The following is a 27,448-nucleotide window of genomic DNA, read 5'->3' as shown; positions in this document are numbered from 1 at the left end:
GCATGGATGGTGAGAGAAAATTGTAGAGAGACTTGGTCTCTTTAATTTGTGCACGGGAACATCCCAGGGAAGGGGTTTCATTTTTCTTCTTTTCTCGTGTACATTACATTGCATGGGTCCATGAGTTTTATTTTTATTTTTTTACCTTTGCATAATTGTTGGGCACATGTTTTATTAGTCTTGCACTAGTAAGAAAAATGACATTTTATAACAAACCTATTATAACGGATAAAAATTATCCATCATAATAGGGAGATATTACAACGTAGTTTTCAAAATCAGTTATAATATGAGACGCGGTGGCAAACTTATAAATAAGTTTAAAATATATTATAACGTAGTTTTGAAAATCAGTTATAATATAAAAAACGGTGGCAAACTTGTAAATAAGTTGAAAACCATTATAACGAATTTTTAGAAATCAGTTATGATATCTCACTATCCCTCTTACTCTCGTTCCTCTCTTCACGTTCCCTCTTACTCTCATTCTCTCTTCCTCTTCGTCTCATTGCTCTCTTCACGTTCTCACTCTCATTCCTCTCACGTGGCTCTTCGTCTCATTCCTCTCTTCACGTTCCCTCTCACGCAGTGGCTCCGCTGCCTCTTTCCTCTCACGCAGTGGCTCCGCTGCCTCTTCCTCGAAATCTCTGAAGTCTAACCAAGTAGGTTTTATGTTTTTCCCTAATTTGTTATGTTTTTCTTCTATTAATTTCACTAATTTCTTAGATTGGTGGGGATTGTGTTTCGTTTGGTAGAGATCTTTTCATTCGCACCCTGTTCGCCATTGGTGTTGTTGTTCTCTCCTCTGATACAAAAGATTAAAACTTTGATCATGGGAAACAGCTGCAGAAAACCAGTGGCTCATGTGTCTTCCACAAGTTTCTTTGGTCAGTTTTAATTTGGTTGTTTTAATCGTGTGTGTGTGTTTGCCCTCATTTTTCTTTAGTGCAAAATATAAATAAGCCTTGATTTGTTTTTCTTCTGCTTTGATGCTTTGAATTTTGATATTTGTTTGTCATGGTGGATGGTTCCATTTTTGTGTCTTTGGTTTACACGGAGAGAAGAAGAAGAAGGCGATGGTTTCCAAAGGGTAAGAGTTAAAACAATAGTTCACAGGCTGTAACCTGGAAGATTACTGGACTAGCTATTTTTCTATGAACCTTCTTGTTCTGTTTTCTTGTTTTTTAGTGTTCTCAAGGCCTTGGTTTCGTAGAACTGGATGGATTTTTTTGTCTTTTTGTTAACTTAAATGTAAGCCTCCAGATTGTGTGGGTATTGGTATGAAAATGATGGAAATTGTGAGGTTTCTTCGCTTTGATTCAGGTTCTAAATAATGTTAATGATTTTCGCCTTTTATTTCTTCTTAGAAGAATCGAGACGATGTTGGCTACAATCAACTCCTCAAGGTACTGGATCCAATTTTTGTTTCATTTTTATTTTGTTTTGATGTTAATGTTCGTTTTAATTGCTTCCGAGGCTTTTGTTTGTTTTGTTAATTGGTGCTGGATCACTGTTTTGGTATTGGTTATGAGTTGTGACTGTGGTGTTGTTAATGGTGATGTGAATGGATTTCTTTGTTTGAGGTGGTTAGAAAGATTCATGTTAGGCATATGGACTAGTTTTATCTTGTCCGTACAGAGCTTAACACAATTGATTTCTTTGTTTGAGGTTTGGGATTTGCTATGATTACATTTAAATGAGATGAAGTTAATGAAAATGGACACAAGATATAAAACAATCGAGAGTTATGTGTAATTTGTGAAGCATCTACCATGTTCAAAGAGAAGTTTTATTGTATTCTTTTTTGAAGTAATGAATGTTGGACTTTTAACGGAAAAGAGAAAAAGTTGAAAGTGGCAAAATAAAATGCACATGCTAAGATGAATGTGTGATGATACAAGAAATTATACGATACAGCATAATTTGTATTCAATGAGATATTGATGTTGAGATGATGTTAACAAAGATTAGAAAATAAGTAAAAGTAGTTTAGATATATGCAAAGAAAGCTGCTAAAAGTATTTTTTGAGAAGAGTAGATTGTATGATTTTTATCCCTGTAAAAGTAAGTGGGATCATGAAAATATCAGAGGAAGCTGAAAAGAGAATAACTAGTTTTGGTCTCTAATTAAACATTATGATATCATAGAATTTGTGTAGTTAGTATAACTAATAAAAACTCTATGAAGGGAACTCAGAATTATTATCATGATATTTTTAACTGTTGCAACTTTTAAGGTATTACTGTTTTTTTTTTCTAAACGCGACTCAATTTGTGTCTTGTTCATTGAATCATAATAATTATGCTGTTTATGGCCTTATTATTGCATTGACCTGTGACAAAGCTGTAACAGTAATATCTTAATTTAGAGAGCGTATATGTTTGAAGTATGTTTAACATTTCTGTGATTGAGAAGATAATGTATTTTTCCACATTTGTAGAGCATATAATGTATCTTAATCCATAGTGTATTTTTTTCCACATTTGAAGCTTTACTTCCAAGCAAAACTAATCCATAGGTGAAGAATATTTTCCATGTTATGTTTTAATTCCTTGAAAAGAAGGTAGGTAAATTCATTGAAGTTACAGTAGCCTCGTCTTTGGATGAAATATTTTGCATTTCTATAAATTTTAAAAATTTCATAATAGAATATGTTGTTTGGATATATAATTTTAAGAAAATAAATTTTAGAATTTTTGAGAATAATTTGATTACTTAAATTACAGCATTTCAGACATCGTTTAAAAGGTAAAAATTTGAAAATTAGCATACTTTCTTTTAAATGTATGTTCTTTTTAATATTCTTTCAATATCCACATCAGAAGTACTATTGACTCAACTTCAACCGAGACCTTGAAATCCAAGGATGATTGTTTTTTTCCTAACAGAAATTCTCATGGAGAAATTTATTCAAATACGACCTTAATTAAAGAGAGAATTTGATACGAGGATGTTTTGTGCATGTCATCAGTTTTGTTTTCTTTAATTTATTTTTGGATTAAATTGCAATTTGTAATGATCTGGATGTGTTTTTGCTTTCTTGTGATGTAGTTTTGGTGTGAGCTGTCACCACAAGCTCGGTTGGAGCTCTTGAGGATAGACAAACAAACCCTTTTTGAGCATGCACGAAAAAACATGTACTGCTCCAGGTGCAATGGGTTACTTCTTGAAGGATTTCTGCAGATTGTTACATATGGGAAATCTTTGCAACAAGAGGGAGCAGTCGTTCATTTTCCTTGTAGCAGAGCTGGAGGTTTGAAAAATCAAAATAACGGTGGATCATCCATCTGTAATGTGGTCCAGGATGACATCCAAGATCCAAGTGTCCATCCTTGGGGTGGTTTGACCACAACGCGTGAGGGTGCACTAACACTTCTGGATTGCTACTTGTATTCAAAGTCTCTGAAAGGACTGCAAATTGTAAGTGTTGTTACTTTGTATTTTGTTCTGATGCAGGCCTTTTCCCTATTTGGTAGCTTAACTTTACGCATAATAGTACAATCTTCTGTACAGAAATAGAGAAGTTACTGTAGTGGCTGATTGTAACTTGCATTTCATTTACTCTCAGGACTCTCAAAGTCTCGAAGTAAGACAAAAGAGAACTCAAAATCTACTCGAAGTAACTTGCATTTCATTTATATTTCTGCAGAAGGTGTTCAACCTCTATGATCAACATTGCAGTTGCTGTTGCAAGAGGATTAACATTTTTACATACCCTGGATAGAAATGTTATATATCGTGATTTAAAGGCAGCCAACATCCTACTGATTCGATATTTAACACTGAAAGTTTGGCTTGTGAATTTGTGAAGAAAACAACACCTGTTAAGTAGAAACTGACTACACTTAAATAGTGTATGTACATTAATGTAATATTTGGATTTAATATATAGTTTCATGTATAAATGATGTATTAAATATTAGACTATTTAATATTTGATATGAATTTTATTTTGTTAGTTTCAATAAATTTATTTATTTAAAGCTATATTTATTATAAATGGATTGGATGAGATGATAATACGGGAATATTATTATAATTTCAATGGACGTCAAATTTAATAATCAATTTTTTTTTAAAAACATTTCACATATTATAACGTACAATAATATATACGTAATAATATATAACATATTATAACGTACAAAATTTTCTACGTTATAATATCTTCCACCTATTATAACAGACAAATGAAGAATTTGTTATAATAAACTGTGCATATTATAACGTACTTCAGAAACTACGTTATAATATGTTCAACATATTATAACGTAAATTTTTGCTACGTTATAAAATGCGCAGACTTACTATATCGCCCAGAACTATATCCCCAGTAACTACGATATAAAATATCATTTTTGTACGTTATAAAAAGTCATTTTTCCACTAGTGTTGGGAAGCTTGTAAGAGACCTTTGAATCCATTGGGGAGGTCAACCATTTCATGAAAATTATAGTCTACATAAATGAATATTATGGGAATACTTTAACACACTTTAAAACTATCATTTACACATATTAAAGTGGAGTTTTATTGGAGTCAATTTGGAGTAAATTTGGAGTAAGGAATGAGAGAATCTGAAATGGGTTGTGTAGGATGACCTTTGGAGTACCCTTGAGTGGTTGGTTAAGGGTTAGTAAGGTGTAGAGTTAATTCCACTTAAGTGTGAAAGTTTAAGTTAGGGAGGTGGTAATACAAGCACTTTGGAAATGAGAGAGAGAGAGAGAGAACCGTGAGATTGAGTGGCGAGATGCACTTCATTGTAGAACAACCAAGTTGGTGAGAGAAAAGGAAGAGTCACCCATCCTTGGTGTCTTAGCCGTGACTTAAAGGAAGCTTAGAGGATTGAAGATGGATGTGTCTAGTGAAGGGAGGAACCTTAGAACTTTGAAAGATTGCTTGGAACTAGAGGTAAGGAGTTTAACTTCGGATATAATATGGTGTATGATGGGTAGAAGGTTACCATTATAATGTGGTTGCATGCATTCTCTGTTTGTATTGAGGTTAAAATGAACATGTTGATGCATGCCCTTTTGTGTTTGGTTTCATGTGTTGTTCTATGCTGAATGGTTATTTACATGCATTTTCAGAATTGGGTTGTGAAGGGGTATACTTTGGGTTGTATATATTGGTATTTTCGTTTTTGATGTTGTAATGGGTATACCTTGAGTTATACAGGTTCATACTTTATGAAATATGTTGTTGTTGTAATGGGTATACATGTTTGGGCACTTGGGATGTTGCATGGGTATGAAAAAGTGTCTTGGGCACACTTAAAATCATGATTATATGGTGTGTATCTTATCGTGCATACTTTTTATACATTCTTGGGAGCACTTATCTACACTCTTTGATCAAGAGTGTGGGTAGGAGGGTATTGTGAATTCTCTCCCGTTACGGGAAGAGAAAAGAATTAATTATGAGAATGAGAGGAGTGAAAGTGATGTTTGGTGAGTTGGGGTATATGGGTTTGATGAAAAACAGTGAAGAAGGATGGAGTTTTGATGTCTTGGGTGGAAGAAGAACATGAAGGAAGAATTATGAAAGTGGAAGGAGGAGATGGGCACACTACAAATTACCTAGCAGAGGCAAAGGAAAGTGGAGAGTCTAGAGTTGAATTTAAGAAAGAAAGAAAAAAAGAAGAGATGGAGAAGGGGTTACATGGGTGGGACGTAAATGAGGTGAGGAATGGGTGTGAAGTTGGATTGAAAAGTCAAGGAGAGATTAAACAAATTAGAAGTGAGTGTTGGTGGAAGGTTGGTTAATTAAAAAAAAGATAGGGGGAGAAAGGGTAGTGCTGCAGTGTAAGTTGTGTAGGAAAGGAAGAGAGGAAAACAAAGTGTGAGACCGTAGAAATTGAATAAAAGAGATAGATGAGTTGATTTGAAAAGTCAAAGGGGAAAGTGTAGGTGTGTGGTGGATTGGCCTAAGTGTAGTGAGAATGTGTAGAAAAAGAACAAAATAAAAGTGTGGATGATAAAATGGCGTGGGACCGGGAGTTAATGGCAAGAGAGAGAGAAGATTGAAAATGTAAAATGGGATGGAGATATTGTTACGTAAACTTCATTGTGCATGGGAGAGAAGTCATAAACTTTAAGGCCTTGTTCACTTGAGTGGATTTGAGGGAGAGTAATTGAGGGGATTTGAGAGAATTTGAAAATAATTTTTGTTGTTGTTTATTTGAGTCAATTTGGAGGTAAGTGAGAATGAATTTGGAAGTAAAATTTGTAAGAATTAGTGTAGGATTTGATTGACGTGACAGATTAAAAAAATTTACTTCCAAATCCAATCTCATCTACCTCCAAATTCACTCAAATAATCAATAAAAAAAATTATTTTCAAATCTTCTCAAATCCCCTCAATTACTCTCCCTCAAATCCACTCAAGTGAACAAGGCCTAACTTAGGAAAGAGAAGAAAAGTGAGCTAGAAAAGGGAGTGGGGTCCATGGAATTTTGGTGAGAAAATGTGGGTGAAGTGATTTTGTTTAATTGAATGTGAAAACCAAAATTGAATGTGAAAAACAAAAGAAAAGGAAAGGAAAGAAGTGAAAGGTTACGTAAAAAGGGAGAGAGAAAGAGAGAGTTTGGTAAGAAATGAGTGGTTTTAGTGAGACCTACCTTGAAAGTGAGAGAAACTGTAATTTAATGGTCTTGGGGTCCACTTAAAAAGTAGATGTACAAGGAAGTGTGTTTAGAGTAAAATAAGGGTATATTGGAATTAGGTGTTTTCTTTGGTGTTGGGAATTTAGTAAAAAGTGGGGGTGCACTCGAAATGTTGTTCTAGTTTATGGAAGTGTGAAATTAGTAATTTCATGGGGGTGCGTCAGTAGGAAAAATAATTAAATTAAGTTATTTAGTTATTTGTGAATTTTTAATTAATTATTGGTCAATGAATTTGATTGACTTTGTATATGATGGTGATTTATATATGGTTGTGATGGTGAAGTTGTGAGAGTAAGTGTTCTGTCATTTCCTTAGAATTTTTGTCGAACCGATGGTGTTCGTATTATGATATGATAGTGTGTTGAGTTCTCTGCAGAGACTGAGATTCGAGTGTCACCCTATCCTGAGGACTAGAGAGGGTTGGATGTCTCGCCCAATGACTTCGGCTCGTGTGAGTATAGTGCTCGGTGGGTGCGCCTAACCGAAGTTCTTATTCGTAATTCCTTATAGGCCTGAAGTTGCGATGTAAGGCGGCTCGAATCGCCCTGTTTTGCAAAACAGGTTTGGTACGACAAAGTTCAAGGAAACAACAGAAGCTTGTGTAAATTATTTGAGTTGTGAGTTTAATATTGTGATGTATTGTAATGTTATGACTTTGATAGTCTGGGTGGTGATGATCCGGGTTATGAGTTGAATACTGAGATGTGTTGTGATGTTATGAATATGTTAGTCTGTATTGTGATGTTATGAATATGTTAGTCTGTATTGTGATGTTATGACTATATTAGTCTGTGATGCGATGGTATGATGTTAAATCATATACTATGTTATGTTCTTAGTTACTCACCCTTTCCTTTTGTGGTTGTGGTTCCACCTGTAATGATTGTACTTGTATGGGAGTAGATGACATTGCAGATAAGGCAGGACTGGAGTAGTCGACGAGAGAGATGGGAATTTGCTGCTGGGAATTTATTATGTTTTAAAGTTATTTTTATATCTTTGAATAATGGATTTCAAGAATTGTAAAAGTTTACTTATATATTTTAATATATTTAGAAATGTGAGGTTTTCGTTTCCGCGACGTGATTTAAATAAAAGAAAAAAATTGGCGTAGATTTTGGATTTTATAAATTAAAATGTGGCACTCCGTTGGGGGTGTTACATTGATAATATGAGATGATTATGTTGTTGGGGTTTAGATTTCACCTTCCTTACTTTCATGTATATAAGAATTCATCTTCTTCATTAATTTGTTAACGTCACTTTCTAAATTACTTAGAACTCGATCCCTCGGCGTGAAAAGCCCATCCTTAATTATTATACCACAATCCCTTGCATCTCTAATAATCAATTATGCATTACGAACAGAAGCTTAAGACAACCAAACATCCTATTCCTATCCCTAGGCAATATTTCTTTTGGGTGAAATTCTCCAGATCAAGGTCTTTAGGTATTTCCCAATAACAAAGAAATCCAAACATCATGCTATGACTGATCAAAACATAACAAGCATTAAGAAAAGGAGGAAATCACTAACAATTAATGAAAGAAGCATAAAATAATTCAAATCATATTCAAATACATGAAAGTTTAGAGGTTACATCTTCCTCAACAACAAATGAGTTTAGTTCTCCATTGTCATGGAGAACCTTGGTGTACAATGGAATGAAAGTAAGATAAAAACCCTAGAAAACGAAGAGGAGAGCTCCCGCATCCAAATATGCCTCCAAAGGGTCGAAAAGTGTGTTTTTACGCTTCAACCTTCCAAAAATACCAACTCTAGTGTGTGCAAGTCCTTAAATAGATAAAAAATTGGCCCATAAGCCCAAGTCGCTGGCGCCCAGCGCCCCAACTAAGGGCAAGAAGACGACATTGCGACAGAACTGGCACTCAACGCCCCTCAGAGGGCAAGCAGGCGCTCAATGGTGCATTTAAACTAGCTCTCAGCGCCCCCAAGAGGGCAAGCAGGCGAGATTGCGCTGTAACTGGCGCTCAGCGCCCTTGGAAGGGCGCCCAGGCGTGTTGCGGTGCAGAGTGGCGCTGAGGGCCCCAAAAAGGGCAATCAGGCGCCCTACGCTGGCGCTGAGGGCCCCAAAAAAGGCAATCAGAAGCCATGCGCCTTCTTGAGCCTTCTTTTCTAATGCTTTTGTTGTCCCTCTTGAGTTTTGACTCCTTGATACTTTTGTTTCCCTTCCAAAACATACCCATAACCTACAAAATTAAAGGAATTTAGTGATAAAATCATAAAGTATAACCTCGATTCACTTATTCACAAAACTAAACTAAAAACAAGAGTTCAAGCAAGCTTCTAAGTAAAAAAGAGTTAATTTAATATCAAAATTGCATCACAGATAACGGTATATTCAACCGTTATCACAACCCCAAACTTGAAACTTTGCTTGTCCTCTAGCAAAATGTAATTTGGCTTAAACAAAATAGCCATACTACAATGGTCTAGCACACCAAAAATTTCTCTTCTAAGACAAGTAAATAACTCATGTCTGCCCATCCTAGAAAGATCAGTCAAGATATAATGAAGTATTAGCCAATCAAGCTTCAACTATGGTGCTTACATAACAAATAATACACAACAGATGCAAAAAGCCTTATGAGTGATCAACAACAAAGCAACGTGTTATCCTATAGTGCATGAAACCATTCCTTACCAAAGAAAGTGTTTCACTCAAGCTCAAAAGTGTATAATGAGGTGTCTCTTTCATTCTGCCATCACAATGTCACACAATTCAACTTTGCCTTTCATTTAACAACATCAAACACATTCACAAACAAGTTATCATCACAAAGACTTTTTGAGGCTTGTATTGAGGCTGGGATAAGAAGAAAACTGGTTTTTCTGGACAACAAAGTTCCTTGAGTTAAGAGAGTGAACAATTTACTTCATAATTTAACATTAATCTCTCTTTCTACTTTTCACTTGGGAAACCACTTCTTAACTTAATCCCAACTTTTATTCATTGAGCACATCTTTTATATTCTTCTTTATTTCTTTGCTCAATGCTCTTTTTCTTTTCACTTTTCACTTTTTCCAACAACCCCAAACTTGAACCATTCTCCTATACCATACATGCATACTCTACTCAACTCAAGGCAAGGATTTCAAGGGTTTTTCACATTAAACTAAAGGTTCAAAGGATAAAAAAAAATTTAAAATTTTTGGGTTGAAATTTTGGCATTGGCTTTCAAGGGATAAGAACATATGGCCTTGATCATTTGTAACAAGCAAGCAAATAGTTCAAATAGAGAAACTCAGGCAAAATCAACTGTGATTCTAAAGCAATAACATTCAACAACAATAACTCTAGAGCACAACATCTCACAGAATAACTCAAGGTTCCACAATTTGATAAACATCATGCCAAGAACATTAATCACAATTGAAACCATGCATCTGTCTTAAACAACTATGAGCAACCACCATCTGTGCTTAAGAGTTAAATCAATCAATATCTCAACATCACTTTCACAATAATAAATCAAACACAAGACAATATTACTTCTCACAAACAATTTATCACTTCACACCAAACCATTGCAGCAAACTATCCATTTAACTAAGTACATAGCTCACTAAAATTAAAACAAAATAAACCAAGTTCAAACATGCATAAAAAATAAAGAAAAAAAAACAGGAGATGCTGTCATCACTCCCCTCAAAGGCATCTGAATCTTCACTCCCCTCAAAGGCATCTGAATCTTCACTCCCCTTAAAGGCATCTGAATCTTCCTCCAAATCATCCTCTGCCATGGCTTCGGCTCCGGACGTGCCACCTCCTCCACATACTTGGGCCTTGTCCCCATGCATAGACATGCGAGTGATGAACTCATCAAGTGAAATGCACTAAAGTCCGGGAGAAGCAACATACAACCTAAAAACATAAACACTCAAAACAAAATCAAATAAAAAAGAAGGGAAAACTAGGTTGCCTCCCAGTAAGCGCTTGTTTAACGTCATTAGCTTGACACCCCTATGCTCAATTTGGATTTTTAATGTCGGCGTTCTTCTTCCTTTCATGACACCAACAGAATCTCAACAGCTTTCTTGTCACCAACTACACTCTCCTAGAATAAGGAACCTCAATTTGAAGAACTCCATTTGCCTTGATAGTCTTAACAATCCATAACCTGTTCTTGAATTTCACTAGTATGCCAGGTTTGGGTTCATCACTTTCCACAATAGGATTTTGGTGAACAAATTTCTCTTCCTTATCTTTATCCTCTTCCTTCACTTATGGAAAAAAATAATTAATCCTCTTCTTGACCGACTTGGCAGCTTTATCAGGTAGACTAATCACTAATAGAACTTCATTTGTTGTTTTAAGACTAGTCTGTTTTTCTTGAATTGGCTGCCAGCTTCAAACACATTGAAAGTTACCTCTCTCTCTTGGTCCTTCAATGTTAGAACTCCATCATCTACATGAATGACAACTTGGGTTGTCTTCATAAATGGTCGTCCAAGGATGAGCGGTATCTCTGCATTTTCCCCCATCTCCATCACTATAAAGTCCACCGGGAATTGTAGTTTATCAATCTTCACCACCACGTCTTCTACCACACCATAAGGGTATTTGACGAACCTATCTGCCAACTGAAGCATCATTCTTGTTTGCTTGACTTCAAGACCACCAATCTTTTTAAGCATCGATAGGGGCATCAGGTTGATGCTATCCCCCAAATCAATAAAAGCCTTCCCTATATTATGGTTTCCAATGGTGCACGGAATGGTGAAACTCCCCAGATCTTTAAATTTTGGAGGGAGAGTCTTCTGCATGATGGCACTGCAATTGCCATGCACTTCAATTGTTTCCTCATCTAAATATTTCTTCTTCTTGTTGAGGAATTGCTTCATGTGCTTCGCATAAGCTGGAATTTGCTGTAGTGCTTCGGTTAAGGGCATAGTAATCTCCAATTACTTGAAGATCTCCATGAACCGCCCAAATTACTTCTCTTTTTCCTTCTTTGAAAAGCTCTTTGGATAAGGAAGGGGCTTCTCAATTTCTTTTCCTTTTTCTCTCTCTTCTCTCCCCTTTTCTTTTCTCTTCTTTTCTTTTCTCTCTTCCTCTTCTTCTTTCTTTTTCTCTCCCTCATCTCTCTCAATTTCTTTTCTCTTAGCCTCCTCTTTTCTCTCTTCAATTTCTTCTTCTTTTTCACTCAACTCAGCTTTCTCTTTTCTCTCAATGTCTCTTTCAACTAACATCTCACCACTTATACTCATAATGGTGTTATACTCCTCCTTAAGGTTAACTTCTTAGCTAGTTGGCCAATTTGCATCTCCAAATTCCTTATGGCAGCTCTAGTGCATTTATGATTGGAGATAGATACCTGCATAAATTGTTGGAGTGTCTCCTCTAACTTTGCAGTCCTATCAGATAAGGAGGGTTGTTGTTGCCATTGTTGCTATGGTGGTCTATTGAATTGCCCAGCTTGCCCTTGACCCATAATTGGGTAAGGTTTCCACCCTTGGTTGTAGTTACTTGGGCGGCCCTGATTACCCATAAAGTTGAATTCTTCTTGGGTAATAGCTTGCATGGCACATTGTCCATTGATATGATCTCCACCACATAGCTCACAAAGTTGATGTTGAGCTTGAGAAACATTCTGGAATTCTTGAGGCAATTGAGAGATTTTCTTCATTAGAGTCTCCAATTGTTGAGTCATTATTTTGTTCTGAGCTAATAGAGCATCTTGAGATTTGATAACGGTTTAAAATACCGTTATCTGTGATGTAATTTTGATACTAAATACACCCTTTTTGATTAGAAACTTGCTTGGACTCATGCTTTTTCATTACGTTGTGTGAATAAGAGAGTTGAGGTTGAATTTGATGATTTTATGAATAATTCCCTTTGTTTTGATAGAAAATGAGTTAATACAGGAAGCAGAGATGAAGTGCTAAGGATATAGAGCTCAGAAAGGCCTAGAAAAGCACTAGAAGAGGGAACCGCATGAAGCATGGGCGACCTACAAGAGGCTTGGGCGTGGAAAAATTGACGCCCGTCGCCCGGGTGGGCTAGGCCGCCTGGGCGCCGGACCCCCGAAGCCCGGGTGATATTGAAGGCTCAAGCCTTGCGGAAATTGACGTCCATCGCCCGGGCCGCCAAATAGGGCGCCCGAGCGGCGTACAATGCTGATCTAGCCCAGTTTTTGCTATGTTTCGACTCTTTTGGACCGGGTCCTGTTTCTACACTTTTCCAACTTTATTTAAAGGACCCAAGCGCTCTAGGTTTTGTATCTCTGGCTGGAGCAACACAACAACACACTCTTCTACTCTCTAAAGGCGGATATGAAGGCGGGAGCTTCCTCTTCTACTCTTAGGGTTTTCCATTATACATCTAGTTTATCCATGTCTATGGGGAACTAAACTCTATTTGTTTTTGGGGAATGATGTAACCTTGTGAACTCTCATGTATTTGAATTGATTCTTAATCATATATGCTTTATTTATAAATTGTTAGGGAATTCATCTGTTTTAATGCTTGCTCTATTGAACTCATTTAGTTGCATGATTTATGAATTGCATGAGTGCCGGGAGGTTCCTTACAATTCAGGTTCTTGTTGAATTCTCCCAAGGGTAATTGATGAATCATTATTTTCTTCACTTCACTTAGTTTATTGTACTAGAATTAATCATGGAATTGTGCTTAAATGTCCAGTATTTTCCCAATTTTTTGAATTGTGCTTAATTCGATCAGAAATTCTTATTTTAATTAATTTGAATTCTCTGAGCTAATTATTTTCATTATTGATTGTAGGAAATTATTGGATAAAATTTAGGGATTAAATTCTTTTGGGAAGCAATTAATTAAGAGGTGTATATTTCATTTTTTTTTTCAATAATAGCATACGGTCACGACACATGAAGAACTTTAGAATACAAGTGCTGAATTAGCATTGTGAAGGGAAGTCCGCGGCCCACATGCTCACCTTGCACGTCCAAATTGATTGAAGAATTAAGCAAGTTGAGATGGAGAAGCACAACCTTACGTAAAGAAGGAAGGGAAGTGGCCACATGGAAAGAAACTAATGGCCTATGGGGTCCATCCACTACTCACGGTTTTTGGCTTACAAAATTCATGGCACATTAAAGAAATGAACTTACAGTGGGAAAATCAAATTCTGAATTTTATTCAAGATGCTTCATGGCCCACATGGGAGAACTACATTTCAATTATTTTTTTGAAAGCTTACACCAGCCACTCACGGTTTTCTCATTTGGTTTTGGCATTACATATGGAATAGAAAAGAATAAGGAACCACTTCTTCAAGGAAACACACGGACTTAGTTAAGAAAGTGTAGGGGATTCATTGAATGGAGGCCACTGGAAAACTAAAGCACACAGCATAGTGAAGGTATGAAACTGCAGCTGATTTTATTGGCTGGAAAGAAACACAAGCATCCTCCACACGGTCCAGCAAGCGGTGCAGCTCCGTCGAGACGTCCATGCTTCCAGCCATCTCCAGCATAAAATTTGTCCCTGAGAGACTGAACCCAAATTGGTCCTTGAGAGACGACCTAGGAATCACTTCCTAGTTTATACTACATTCTTTATCAGTATAAAATTTGTATGACCGCGAGAGTCGTATCAGTAATATTTCTCAATGATGAGGGTATGAGTACTTGGTTGTCTTAAGCTCTTAATCTTCAGACTTAATTTTCTAGGAACGCTAGGAATTGCACGAACTAGGAATTAAGGCAGGCTTATTGCGCCAAGAGATTGAGTTCTAAGTACTTTAGTAAGTGACGTTAACATTAATGCATAAAGAGGAATTCTTATATACATGAGAGGGAACTTGGTGAAATCTAACCCCAACAACATATTCATCTCATATTAAACAACATCCGTTCATCTCTATGTTACTCTACTATTGAACAATTTACATTCATATTTTATTTTCTGTTTTTGCATCTCAAACTAATGATCTCGTTTATTTTAAGTCTTAATTAATTAAGTTATCACATGACTGTTTAGTGCCGAGAGTCCTCTGGGATACGATACTTGGTCTTACCATTTTATATTACTTGTACGATTTGGTACACTTGCCAACATTTTAACAAGATTGTAATTGTAGAACTCCTTTCGGTTGAAATTGAGCTCTTTCATTATGCATCTCATTATCATTGGCGACCATATTTTTTATCAACTCATAAGCTTCATCTGGAGTCTTGTTCTTGATGTTACCTCCAGCTGAGGCATCCAACATCAATTTTGTCTGTGATTTCAATCCTCGAAGAAAAAGAATAACCACCGTCGGTTCATCAAATCCATGAGTGGGCGTCTTTCGCAACAAGTTCTTGAATCTATCCCACGCTTGATCTAAAGTTTCGTCGATGCTCTATTAAAAAGAAGAAATTTCTTGCTTGCCTTTGTTGACCTTGGACTAAGGAAAATATTTGTTCAGGAACTTAGCCACCACATCTTCCCACTCAATGAAACTATTCTCTGGGAATGAATTAAGCCACATCTTAGCATTGCCTCCTAAAGAGAAAGGGAACAAGCTAAGTCTAATAGCCTCATATGGCACACCATTAATCTTCACTGTATTGCATATTTCATTGAAAGTGGTCAGATGTTCATATGGATTTTCATGAGGTAATCCATTGAATTGGTTGCTCTTTACCAATTGAATGAGAGCAAGCTTCATCTCCATGCTTGCGGCATTGACCTTTGGCCTTGCAATGCTATTAAAATGAAGAGGTCCAGTGACCGCTACATAATTTGCCAGGGTACGTCTACATTATGATTGTTAGCCATATCTTCTGTCTTCTGGTCGGATAATGTGAAAGGCTGTTGAAGAGTCTCAAGAGAGGGAAAAAATTCTCTGGAAATCCTTTTCTTCCTTCTTCTACTATTTTCCAAACCTCAAAAGAGAGGTTCAAATATTTTTGTGCTCCTAGTGCAAATCTTATCCTGCATCCACTAAAAAAACAAAACACTAGAGCACCCAATTAGCCTAAAAATTAAAAATAAAAATAAACAAACAAAAATTAAAGAACAATAAAAATAAAGTCAAAATTGGTTAAGAATCACACAAAAGTATAGTTTAAACCACGAGTCCTCGGCAATGGCGCCAAAAAGTTCTTAACTCATTAGCAAGTGTACCAAATCATATCAAGTAATAATAAATGGTAAGACCAAGTGTTGTATCCCAAAAGACTCACGACACTAAACAATTGTATAATTACTTAACTAATTAAGACTGAAAAGCTATTTTGTTGGTGTTTAAATCCAAATGCAACAAAAGTAAATATGAATGCAAATTGATCAATTGAGGCTTGACACAATAATGAATGGTGTTGATAATATGAGATGATTTATTGTTGGGGTTTAGATTTCACCTTCCTTACTTTCATGTATATAAGAATTCATCTTCTTCATTAATTTGTTAACGTCACTTTCTAAATTACTTAGAACCTAATCCCTCGGCGTAAAAAGTCTATCCTTAATTATTAGACCACAATCACTAATAATCAATTCTGCATTACGAACATAAGCTTAAGACAACCAAACATTCTATTCCTATCCCTAGGCAATATTTCTTTTGGGTGAAATTCTCCAGATCAAGGTTTCTATGTATTTTCCAATAACAAAGAAATTCAAACATCATGCTATGAGTGATCAAAACATAACAAGCATTGAGCAAAGGAGGAAATCACTAACAATTAATGAAAGAAGCATAAAATAATTCAAATGATATTCAAATACATGAAAGTTTAGATGTTACATATTCCCCAACAACAAATGAGTTTAGTTCTCCATTGTCATGGAGAACCTTGGTGTACAATGGAATTAAAGTGAGATAAAAACCCTAGAAAACGAAGAGGAGAGCTCTCGCATCCAAATCTGCCTCCAAAGGGTCAAAAAGTTTGTTTTGCACTTCAGCCTTCCAAAGATACCAACCCTAGGGCGTGTAAGTCCTTAAATAGATAAAAAATTGGCCCATAAGCCTAAGTCGTTGACGCTCAGTGCCCCAACTACGGGTAAGCAGGCGAAACTGCGAGAGATTTGGCGCTCAGTGCCCCTCAGAGGGCAAGCAGGCACTCAACGGTGCATTGAAACTGGCACTCAGCGCCCCTAGGAGGGTAAGCAGGCGAGACTGCGCTGTAAGTGGCGCTTATGTAATCGATTAATACTACCAGAACTACGTAATCTTGAATTGTTTAAGCCTATTTCATTCAAATATTCATGATCTACACATCTAACACAAACTTGTTATTGTTTTAAACATTTGTTTACCAAGTTGTGTTCTGCAAGAATGATTAAAACATTTTCCACTCATTATCAACTATTCATCATCAAAAACCAATTTGTTTGAAGTCTAATACTTCCCCTATTAATGGCGCGGTAGTCATGGGAGTCATTATTTAAAATAAAAAAAGATAATTATTATAAAATTGAAGGGTCACATAGTTGATTAGAGATCCTTGATATGGATAGTAGTCATGTGTTTTATTATTGTTGTGTGCATAATATATGTTTATTTCTTTTATTCTTTGTTTTATGTGCAAGTGTGATGTGTATTAATATTTATAATAATTATTGTGCATTGTCTACTAAAGTATGAATATATATATATACGTGTATATATATATATATATATATATATATATATATATATATATATATATATATATATATATATATATATCGTATGTATATATATATATATTTATGTATATATATATAAATATATATTTATATATATAAATATATATTTATATATATAAATATATATTTATATATATAAATATATATATATATATATATAAATATATATATATATATATATATAAATATATATATATATATATAAATATATATATATATATATATATAAATATATATATATATATATATATATATATATATTTTTTTTTGTTTATGTTTATAGAGATAAATAATAAAGTAAAAATAAAAATTTGTTAAATACAGGGTATACAGTAAACAAATAAATTATAGAAAATACTCATTTAACATATTTTTATTTTTACTTTATTATTTATGTCTATTAAATTAGCAGCTGCATATCACAGAATAGGATTTCATGGAATGAATTATGAATTGCGTGAGACACGTATTTATCTATCGAAATATACAAAATTATATTTTAATATAGAAAAAAAAAATCATACCCTATTTTTTATTTTATCGCAAATAGAGTTATATGATAAATTTATAAGTTTTCTATAATAGCAATTTAAAGATTTTATTTTCATTTTCTTTTATATTTTGAATAAATTTATTATAACTTTTGATCGCTGATAAATAATTTTTTCATTGGACAAATAAAAATTATAATTTGTGAGAGGCCACAATCAACACGTTTAATTTAAGTATATATAGAAACAGATTTAAGGAAGGGTGTATTAACCAGTGCTAAATTAATGAGCAACAAATCTTAATTGAATCAATTAAATGGGTAAGTTTGTTTTTTCAACTAATTTAAATACAAATTAAGAAAAATTCATTTGTTGTGTTATTGTTATAATTCGAATTTATCAAATAAAATAATAAAAATAAGAATACCCGTTGACTATTATCATTATTTCTTACTCACCATATAATTTTTCAGATATTATTCAGTTTCCATGCACTTTCAAACGTAAAAAGGTATGTGCGTTCTGTCTCCTCTCAGTTCATGTATAATACTACTTTGTCCAGTTAAGGTATCATAGTATTAGATTACTTTTGTTTTATTTACATACGCAGAACAAACAAGGTTTCAACCAAAACAATTATGTTTAAAATAGGAAAATGCATAACTTTTTACCATATACAAGTTCATCTAGTTTCTAATATATTTTTATTTTTCTAGTTGAAAAGTTTGTGTAACCCTATTATTAATGTTTGAGAAAAAAATTAACTTGTGTTTTGAAACACAGAAATACTTTTTAAAGTATTATATATGCAATATTCAGCTTACCATTTTATGATTACACTTTAAGGAATTTATGGTTTTGCATTAGATGAACTAGAAGGGTTTGCTTCATGAATAACATATTTGAAATTATTATTTTTTACTTTTGCTCTTAGTAATGTTTTTTGGTTTTCAAATATTTTTTTTTTAATTTGATGTATTATGTCATAGAGGGGTTATGTTTAAGAATAAATTACACAAAAACATATTTAGTATTAACGATGGGCGAAAATAAACATTAAAATAAATGCATAATCAAACATGGTCATAATTACATTTTATATTCATTACATTGACTACATTGATATTGGATTGAATAAATATTGAGAAAATGGACCCTATTCAAGTAAAAGATTATTGCTTCGAAGAAAAATATGTTATGGAAAAATTAGAAAAAATTAACGTTCCCTCACTTGATCTATTTTTTCTGTTATCAATTATAGTTTGATTTTATATAAATTCGATTCTTAATTAATGAATAAATCATAACTTGTATCCTAAGTTAAAATTATATGACATTTATTAATAAATAAATACATGCAAAAAAAATCAAATCGAATAAGAGTTTTATTGAAACAATAATTATAAGTAGAAAGAACATCACACCTCTTAGAATTATTCTTATCTTACAATTCTTTTGTAACAAACTTTGAGTTGAAAGGATCAATACTCATTAAAGTACATCTATTTCATTCTCTCCCACATTTTTTTATTAGAATTGATTGATTTAAAAAAAAATTATTTGTTTACTATACATCCTTCTTAAAAGGTTTCTTTCTTTTTCGTATTATTTATGTTTATTAAATTAGCAGCATATCACTCTACAGGAATTCATGGAATACGGTATAAATTTTCTGTTATCAACAGAAATATAACAAATAGTAATTAAACAGTAATTTAATAACGTAGAGAAGTAGTCAATAACACTCATTTTTAACGCAAATATATATGTATATCATAAATTTATTATAATTAATTTATGATTGGTTGATAGATAATTTTTTTAATTGGCAATATAAAAAAAAAAGAGTTGAATTTCTGGGGAAATCAAGTATATTTAATTTAAATATATTTAGATGTGTTAAAAATTGGTTGAATATGTTAACAAAATAGTTTGTTTTCTTCAACAGATTGGAACACAAATCAAGGAAATTCTTTTATTTACCTGATACTTTGTTATCATTTGAATTTGAGAAATCAAATACCACGAACATGGTAGATTGTTATCCTCGTCTCTCTTTAGTCAAAACGATGTTCTTCATCTGGGCAACAAGGTATATAACATGAAATTCAATCAAGATTAATTATTTTTTGTATTTATCGTTGAGGAGTTCGTTCTTACATTTTTTAAGGTTCAACGTTGAAGAGATTTTCTAATACTTTGCCAATTTCATTTGATAACTAAAGCATCTTCAAAACATTTAAGGTAAGCCTTCTCTGCCCTTCTCAGTTCATGTGTATCATAGTATTTTGTTCATATACGTATTCAGTTTTATTTTATTTTCACAGAAAAAGAAAGTTTTCAACCAAAATAGTTATGTATAAAATGTGAAAATGCATAACTTTTTACAAATTTGTTCAAATAGTTTCTAATATATTTTTCCAGTTGAAAATTTGTATAAACCTTACTATTAGGCAAAAGCAGTATTTTTAAACTATTAAATGTAAGTTATTTGATTGATTTCATATCTTTCGTGGGAGCGTATGGAATGTGTGCATATGGATTGTTGGGTGTGAGATATCTAGTGAAAGATATATAGATCTCAATATAATCTATTTATTTTATTTTGAGGAAGAAGTTTCATAGTTTGTTAATGGAGTGATAAATTCATGTGTTCCTCTTTTAAGTTGTTTTTTATGGAGAATAGTTTATCACTTTTCACAATGAGAGTCACACTAAGTGAAATTTTTTTATGTTAAACCTATCTAAAATCATGTTGAAATAGGTATTTTGAGAAAGTTTATCTCAAGATTTTTTTTTTTTACGTTTTTATAATTTTCTAATTATTCCAAAATTTATAAATTGAATTAATTAATTTAATTCAATTCAATTTTTCTCTTTTGATTTCAAAATAGTCATTCACAGAAATCATTAACTAAAATGAATTTAATACTTAATAGAAAATACTAATCAAATAAAAACAGAATTATTTTTTTCATATAGATGTTTTATCTATAACTTTTGTGAAAATTTTCTTAATCCTATTTACAAACACTTTAGAGATAATTTTATAAACATAACCTACCAAAGAAAATGAGCCTATACTCCTTCAATTTGTTGGTGTCTTATTTACTTTTGGGGAATAATAGTGATTAATGAAGTAATATCCTAAACTTTTCCCTCACACTCTTTCACTGTATCATAAATTTCTCTTTCTTTTTTTGTAAAATCATATCTTAATATAAGATCATATAATTAATACTTATTAATGAGGATTAACTACCTCTCACACATGAATTCTTCATATAAGAGATTAGTAGGTACTTGTAATATAAATCCTTTAAGACTCAATATTTGTAGATTTTGTTTTTCTTATATATCATTCATTTTTTATTTTATTTTTACAAACTTTCAGCTTATACTTGGATTTTTAATGTGTTATTCTGTTTTCTTATTTTATTGAAATATCTTAGCATGAACAAATTGGATTACTATCGTATCTCCTTTAATTTTCTATTTCTTTCCATAATATTTTCTTAAAACGAACATGAGAAATATACATTAAAAACAAATATTGGAATTTTCCTATTTCTCCAGTTTCCTTTAACCCACATAAAGTCGTTTCCACAAAGTACCCTCACGGCTAAAATTTCTCTAATATGTTTCCATTTCATTGTATTAATTCCTTAATCCCTTTATATTTATACGTAATATATTTCTTAATTAATATGTTATTCCATTTTCTCAAATTTAAATTTGTTTATAACTCTTTATTTATCCCCGTTAAGGCGTGCTTAATATCCGTATACTTATATTGATGATCATTAATTAACTTGCCCACATGGTGTTAATGACCTATAATGACTTTGATTTATAATTAGTGGTCATTTTGACGTAGGTGTCAGTTTGAACACTATTCTCCTATCTTGATGTAATATCGTAGACTTTCAAACATATTATCAAGTTCCTAATTGGTATGAACTTACAAATATTTAATGTTTCTTATTATTTTAGCTGGTTCAGTTGTTAAACTATATATATATATATATATATATATATATATATATATATATATATATATATATATATATATATATATATATAATTGTCAACATCTTATTCTAAAATCAATTTTATAAGGCAATCTAGTTTTAAATCTTAAAGAATTTAAGTGAAATTTAAGTTTGATGTTAATTAAGAATAAGAAAAGTTAAACAATATACAAAATTATATAAAATAAAATATTCATAAATTCATTATCTAGATTAAAAATTATGTCAATATCTTATATAAACATGATTTTTGAACTGGGTCTCATTAAAAAAAACATATGACAAAAATGTCTGAGTTACACTTAAAAATATATATTCTTTTACATTATTTCCCTATTATAAGTGTGATATCTTATTCTATTAAAATTAAAACATTTTCACTAACTTACATACTTATGTTTGTTTAAAGCTTTTGTTTTTGTGATAAATATTTTCTAAATCATTTTTTTCTTCACAAGTAGACACTAGTTTGGCAGAAACGGGGCATTCAAAAGCATCACGGAATGTCTTAAATGGATGTGATGAAAAATTCTTGGTTGGAAATGAAGAGATGGTGTAAAAAATGGGAAAACTCAATTGAATCATGCATTCTTATATATATATATATATATATATATATATATATATATATATATATATATATATATATATATATATATATATATATATATATATATATATATATATATATATAATGCGTAGAAAATGATTTTTTGCTTAATCTCGACCCTATATCACCCATTCAATTAGTCTAGCTATTAACCAATATGTTACGTACATACTCACCAACTTGTACAAAATTAACCGACAAAATTTCCAGTATTCAAAGATTTGGATCTGCTAAATTTGAATTCCAAAACACCATATGCATGTCACCTATAATATGGAAGTCTTCTTTACATGTTGCCCTAATATAAAGTTAAACTCTTTACATGAATACAATTTGGTACGTAAATAATGGCGTTCAAGATCTCTCACTATAAAGCAGATGACGATAGAATACTCAGTTGAGATTTCTCATTTGTTATGTTACATAATAAAGTATTTTGAGTCTCTCTCTAGGTTTAAGATTCCCTGTCGATGTTCAACGTTTGTGTCAGTTCGACATGAATATATTTCATGCCATCATATGTTGTCTAGGTCAAAACAGAAGTGATATATAAACCAAGAAAACCACAGAAAAGGCCAAACACTTAACTTTCGGCCACGTAATTCAACACTGGCTCAGATGCTACCAACTCTAGTTTGCGTCACAATTCTTAACTTATTATGGTTTGTTGACACCAGAACTTTCTCCTAAGCAATTTGCTCTAACATCGGCACTTCCTCATTTGGAAATATTCACTCCTGGCATTCTAACACGGCACCAACCTTAAATTACCTCACGAAAAACGTCCCAATCTAACTATTTAGTTACGGCATATGATCACTGTCAGTGGCATATGCTGACACAACGGCTTTCCTAAGATATATAACACTTTTTCTTTCATGTGTGTTGCGTTTGTGGCCATGTTCATTTCCCTTACAAGTTTTCCAACACTTTTTCTTCTCTTCTTTAGGTGACATATACAGTTACATAAGGTGCCGATGTCCAAAACCTTACACATCTTGTGTTATGTTATAAAGATAGAGTTTTATTGACTGTTTTTTTTTTGGCTTTTCTCAGAGAGAGACATGAGTGACATGGAGAGAGCAATGGAAGAAAAGAAAAGGAGGGGTTTGAGGGATTGTTTCACATCATGGCAGGTTGTATTGAGCATGATAATGGTGCAAGGTTTTGTGACAGGGATGCAGCTTCTTTCAAGGGTCATTTTGGTTCAGGGTTCCTTCATCTTTTCACTCATTGCATATCGCCATATTGTTGCTGCATTTTGTGTTGCACCTTTTGCTCTTTACTTTGAGAGGTATGTTTTTCATTCTATTTATTACTTCTTCATTATTTTTCTCTTATTTCTATATTTATTAACTTCTTTTTAATTACTGTTTCGTTTGGCCTAACCTTTTTTTAATGTAGAAAATAATTTAAAATGAAGTTCGTATACAAGAGTTCTAAAGTAAAATACAACTGCTTTTGGTTTCAAACTCCCACAAGTCACAACCTACTAACTACTATCCCCTGTTTGCTTCTTCTGAATAATCTTCTATTAGGGTTTAAGATCTTCTAATGTAGTTATTTCTCATGTTATTTTCCTTTTTCATTCTTTCAATTTTTTTTTTAAAAAGATCTAGTGTGTCACGACTCTTTTTGAAAGCTCTTTAACTAACTAATTCTTTTAAATCTAGTTGTCTTTTTCATAGCAAAAATATAACTTGGTTTTAAAAGGGTTTAGTTACTTGCCATTCCAAAAAATTTTATACTCGTTTTACATTCATTAATATTTTATCTTCTATCTCTCTTTTTTCTTATAAATATAAAAAGTTTACTCTTTTTAAATGATTTATATTACTCCTAAAAGTTGTTATCAAGTAATTGTATTGGGTGTAAAAAAACATTTCTCTTGATGTATTCTATTTAATTTTCCTCTTTCCGTAGAGAAGAATGATGGTAGACATAAAAAAAATCATTAAATAATAATCAAATTTAAAGACGAAAAATAACTAGTTATAATTAACTAAATTCAACACTATTTTATAAATTGATTAAAAATTATTAATATTTAAAATAGTCTTTAATATTAAAAAAAATTATAATTTATTTCTAAGTTAAAGTTTAAACCGATCCCTAAATATCAATATTTTAGTTACTTTCTATTATTCATTATAAATTAGTCTATAGTTTGAAAATAAAAACTAATTTAGAATCAATAATAATAAATGTTAAAACTAGATAATGTTAAAAGCCAATTTAGATTTTAGTTCATAGAAGTTGTAATTTTTTTTATTAGTAATAGACACTTTTTTATATATCAGTAGCTTTTAATGTATAACTGAAATGCAATGAGTAATATTTTTTATCTCTAAATTTGATTATTATTTATTTTTTAGTAAACGTTTTATCAACAAAAAAAAATAAACATCCATAAATTTCACTTTTATGTAAATTCTAAATAGGTATGAACATTTTTATATTTTTAATAAAATTTTATTCATCTCTTTTATTTGATTTGAAAGTACAATTAATATTCACCGAATCATAAATAAAAAATTTGGAAAATTTAATGAATTTAATCATATATTTTGTAATTATTTATTATTTTATTTTAAAATATATTTTATTTAAAAAAAGTATAACTTTTTATATTTCAATAAATACAATTTATCATGACAATATAATTTTTATGATAATTGTAATACATAATAATAATAATAATTAAAGAACTAACTCTTTTAACAAAAATCTTTATATTTTGACATTTTAATTTCTATAACTTTTTATTTGTTATAATCAATAAGACATTTAAATAAAATAATAAAGAAGAGTTTACTTTATTAAAATATAAACAAAGTGGTATATATGAGAGAAATAAACATCTATTTATAAAGTAGAAAAGATGTGAGTATTATTTTATTAAAAACATAAAAACTATGAATTTATATTTTAAAATAAAGGAAAACATAGATGTCAGTCAGTATAATTTGAGAATAGGTAAATACAATTCTCCTATAGAATGACATGTTTATTTATATTGTTTTGAAAAGGATTTAAAACAATTAAAAGTAGTAATACAAATATTTTATCTTAGGGACATAAATCTAACTCATAAATAGACATAAAAATAAAATAATTTAATATCTTAAACACATAAAAGTAAAATTATATTTTCTGATCTTTTAGTTGCAAATGATTTGGGTTGTAAATGCAGAGACCGCACAGTGAGTTTTACTCCCAAAGTTTGGTTTTGGCTCTTCGTTAACGCATTGGTTGGGTACGAATTCTTCACTTACTATTATGCTTTTCTTACATGTGATATATAAACTATATCATTATGCTTTTCTAAGACTGTGACGGCACCAATTACAGAATGACTCTGGCTCAAGGCTTATTCTATTATGGGCTGAGAGATACTTCAGCTACTTACTCTGTTAACTTTCTCAACATGGTTCCAATATGCACATTCCTCACCTCAGTCATTTGTAGGTATAAACAACATGATTATAACTATACCAATTGTATTATAATCTATATAAAAAGTATTATTTGTTATTCAATACTCTCATTAGTTGATGAATCAATGTAGATCGGAGAAATTAGGGCTGAAAAATTGGAGTGGTAGAACTAAGTGTGCAGGGGCAATTTTGTGTGTTGGTGGAGCATTACTTACCAGTTTTTACAAAGGCAAACAATTTTATCTTTTTCATCATAGTCATCATGCTCAAACTGCTGTTGCAGCACACCCAACTCACATGCTTCGGGGTACTTTCCTTTTGATCGGCAGCTGCTTCTCATACACAGCTTGGTTTCTTCTACAAGTACATATCTCATTCTTTATTTTCAATTCTCTGTCACTATATATTTTCCTTCTCAAATTGCTATCTTCATTTCATTAAACAGGTCCAATTGCTTAAAGTATTTCCACTTAGGTATTGGGCAACAATGCTATCATGCGTTATAGCAGCAATTCAAGCAGGAATCGTAGGGGTCTGCATAGATTCTAGTAAAGCTGCTTGGAGATTAGAGTGGAATCTACAACTGGTCACCATAATCTACTCTGTAATATATATTCTTTACAAAAGTCATTTATGGCATAGTTTCTAAATTGATGAACATTTTCTCAAGTGATTATTTATTTGTGTAGGGAGCACTGGCTACTGCTGCTACATTCTGCATACTATCTTGGGCAATAACAATCAAAGGACCTACTTATCCTTCGATGTTCAATCCCCTCTCTCTTATTTTTGTGGCCTTTTCAGAAGCTCTCATTCTCGGACAACCACTGACCTTTGGAACGTACGAATATTTCTACTTGTAGACATTCTTCAAATCTCTGTAAAGAATAACCTTGAATATAACTTTTGTTCTACTCAATATTGTAGCTTTTGTATGGCACACAGAAAACAAAACACTGACGTACTTCTACATGCAGGTTGTTGGGCATGGTTTTGATCATAGTTGGGTTGTACTCCTTCTTGTGGGGAAAAAGAAATGAGAAAATGGGCATCACTCAACAGCCAATCGTGGCAGCTGCAGAAGTGTCAAATATCTCTGATTTGATTGCTGGGGCAGAATCAACAGCTACAGTAGTGCCAAGTTCTTCACCGCTGAATACTCTGGATTTGGAACACGATGCTCCTCACAAAAATTGAAAAGGAAAACTTCATTTTACTTATGTTGGCCTGAAAAAAAATCTACAATGATAAATCAATGCTTAATGTAAATAAATTTTGTTTGCAACTTATTTTCAATTCACTCACTCCCTTATATATATATATATATATATATATATATATATATTACTATCAAAACGGGCTACTTGGTGTGACCCAAATCGACCCACCAGGGGTTACCTACTTAGTGAGCTTTCCTTATTCAACTCATTTATTAGCGAGTAAAAAAAATCGAACCTAACCCGAACTACTACGGATTGATAGGTTAAACGAGTTTACCTTCTTCTTAACTTTTTTTCATTCTCTTCTTTTGGATTCCTGTAATAGGTTACTTTGATCGATTAAATTGAAATCATAATAATTGGACCAAT

At 32.2% G+C, this 27,448-nt stretch overlaps 2 protein-coding genes across 15 annotated transcripts; both read left to right on the top strand.

Annotated features, from left to right (window-relative positions):
* Positions 1-432: 432 nt before the first annotated feature.
* Positions 433-3,946, top strand: LOC108336443 (uncharacterized). Of its 13 annotated transcripts, none has more exons than XM_052880922.1 (6): positions 435-662; positions 727-887; positions 1,065-1,090; positions 1,368-1,406; positions 3,053-3,421; positions 3,570-3,946. In XM_052880922.1, exons 2-6 carry the CDS (start codon positions 833-835, stop codon positions 3,723-3,725), a joined length of 645 nt encoding a protein of 214 aa, XP_052736882.1. In that variant the 5' UTR covers positions 435-662; positions 727-832; the 3' UTR covers positions 3,726-3,946. The 13 variants fall into 13 exon arrangements, 11 of the variants coding, with proteins under 11 accessions (XP_052736882.1, XP_052736884.1, XP_052736881.1 ...); XM_052880924.1 differs by having other exon boundaries at positions 436-662; positions 756-887; positions 1,371-1,406; XM_052880921.1 differs by having other exon boundaries at positions 436-662; positions 756-887.
* Positions 3,947-22,846: 18,900 nt separating this feature from the next.
* LOC108336833 (WAT1-related protein At1g09380) lies at positions 22,847-27,148 on the top strand. 2 transcript variants are annotated; one of them, XM_052880795.1, is made up of 8 exons: positions 22,847-23,393; positions 23,479-23,716; positions 25,616-25,678; positions 25,774-25,890; positions 25,991-26,222; positions 26,305-26,463; positions 26,549-26,700; positions 26,837-27,148. In XM_052880795.1, exons 2-8 carry the CDS (start codon positions 23,487-23,489, stop codon positions 27,054-27,056), a joined length of 1,173 nt encoding a protein of 390 aa, XP_052736755.1. In that variant the 5' UTR covers positions 22,847-23,393; positions 23,479-23,486; the 3' UTR covers positions 27,057-27,148. The 2 variants fall into 2 exon arrangements, with proteins under 2 accessions (XP_052736755.1, XP_017428772.1); XM_017573283.2 differs by lacking the exon at positions 22,847-23,393 and having other exon boundaries at positions 23,427-23,716.
* Positions 27,149-27,448: the final 300 nt, after the last annotated feature.

This window comes from Vigna angularis, chromosome 7 (genome assembly GCF_016808095.1).
Source record: "Vigna angularis cultivar LongXiaoDou No.4 chromosome 7, ASM1680809v1, whole genome shotgun sequence".
Lineage (NCBI taxonomy): Eukaryota > Viridiplantae > Streptophyta > Magnoliopsida > Fabales > Fabaceae > Vigna > Vigna angularis.
This window is presented reverse-complemented; position numbering and strand designations above follow the sequence as displayed.

Bases quoted from the DNA above. Each gene is read 5' to 3' on its own strand.
- LOC108336443 (XM_052880922.1), top strand. From the start codon at position 833: ATGGGAAACAGCTGCAGAAAACCAGTGGCTCATGTGTCTTCCACAAGT. The intron at 888-1,064 runs GTCAGTTTTAAT...CACGGAGAGAAG, and splicing joins GTCTTCCACAAGTTTCTTTG to AAGAAGAAGGCGATGGTTTC. The intron at 1,407-3,052 runs GTACTGGATCCA...CTTGTGATGTAG, and splicing joins GCTACAATCAACTCCTCAAG to TTTTGGTGTGAGCTGTCACC.
- LOC108336833 (XM_052880795.1), top strand. From the start codon at position 23,487: ATGAGTGACATGGAGAGAGCAATGGAAGAAAAGAAAAGGAGGGGTTTG. The intron at 26,464-26,548 runs GTAATATATATT...TTATTTGTGTAG, and splicing joins TGGTCACCATAATCTACTCT to GGAGCACTGGCTACTGCTGC. The intron at 26,701-26,836 runs GTACGAATATTT...TTCTACATGCAG, and splicing joins CAACCACTGACCTTTGGAAC to GTTGTTGGGCATGGTTTTGA.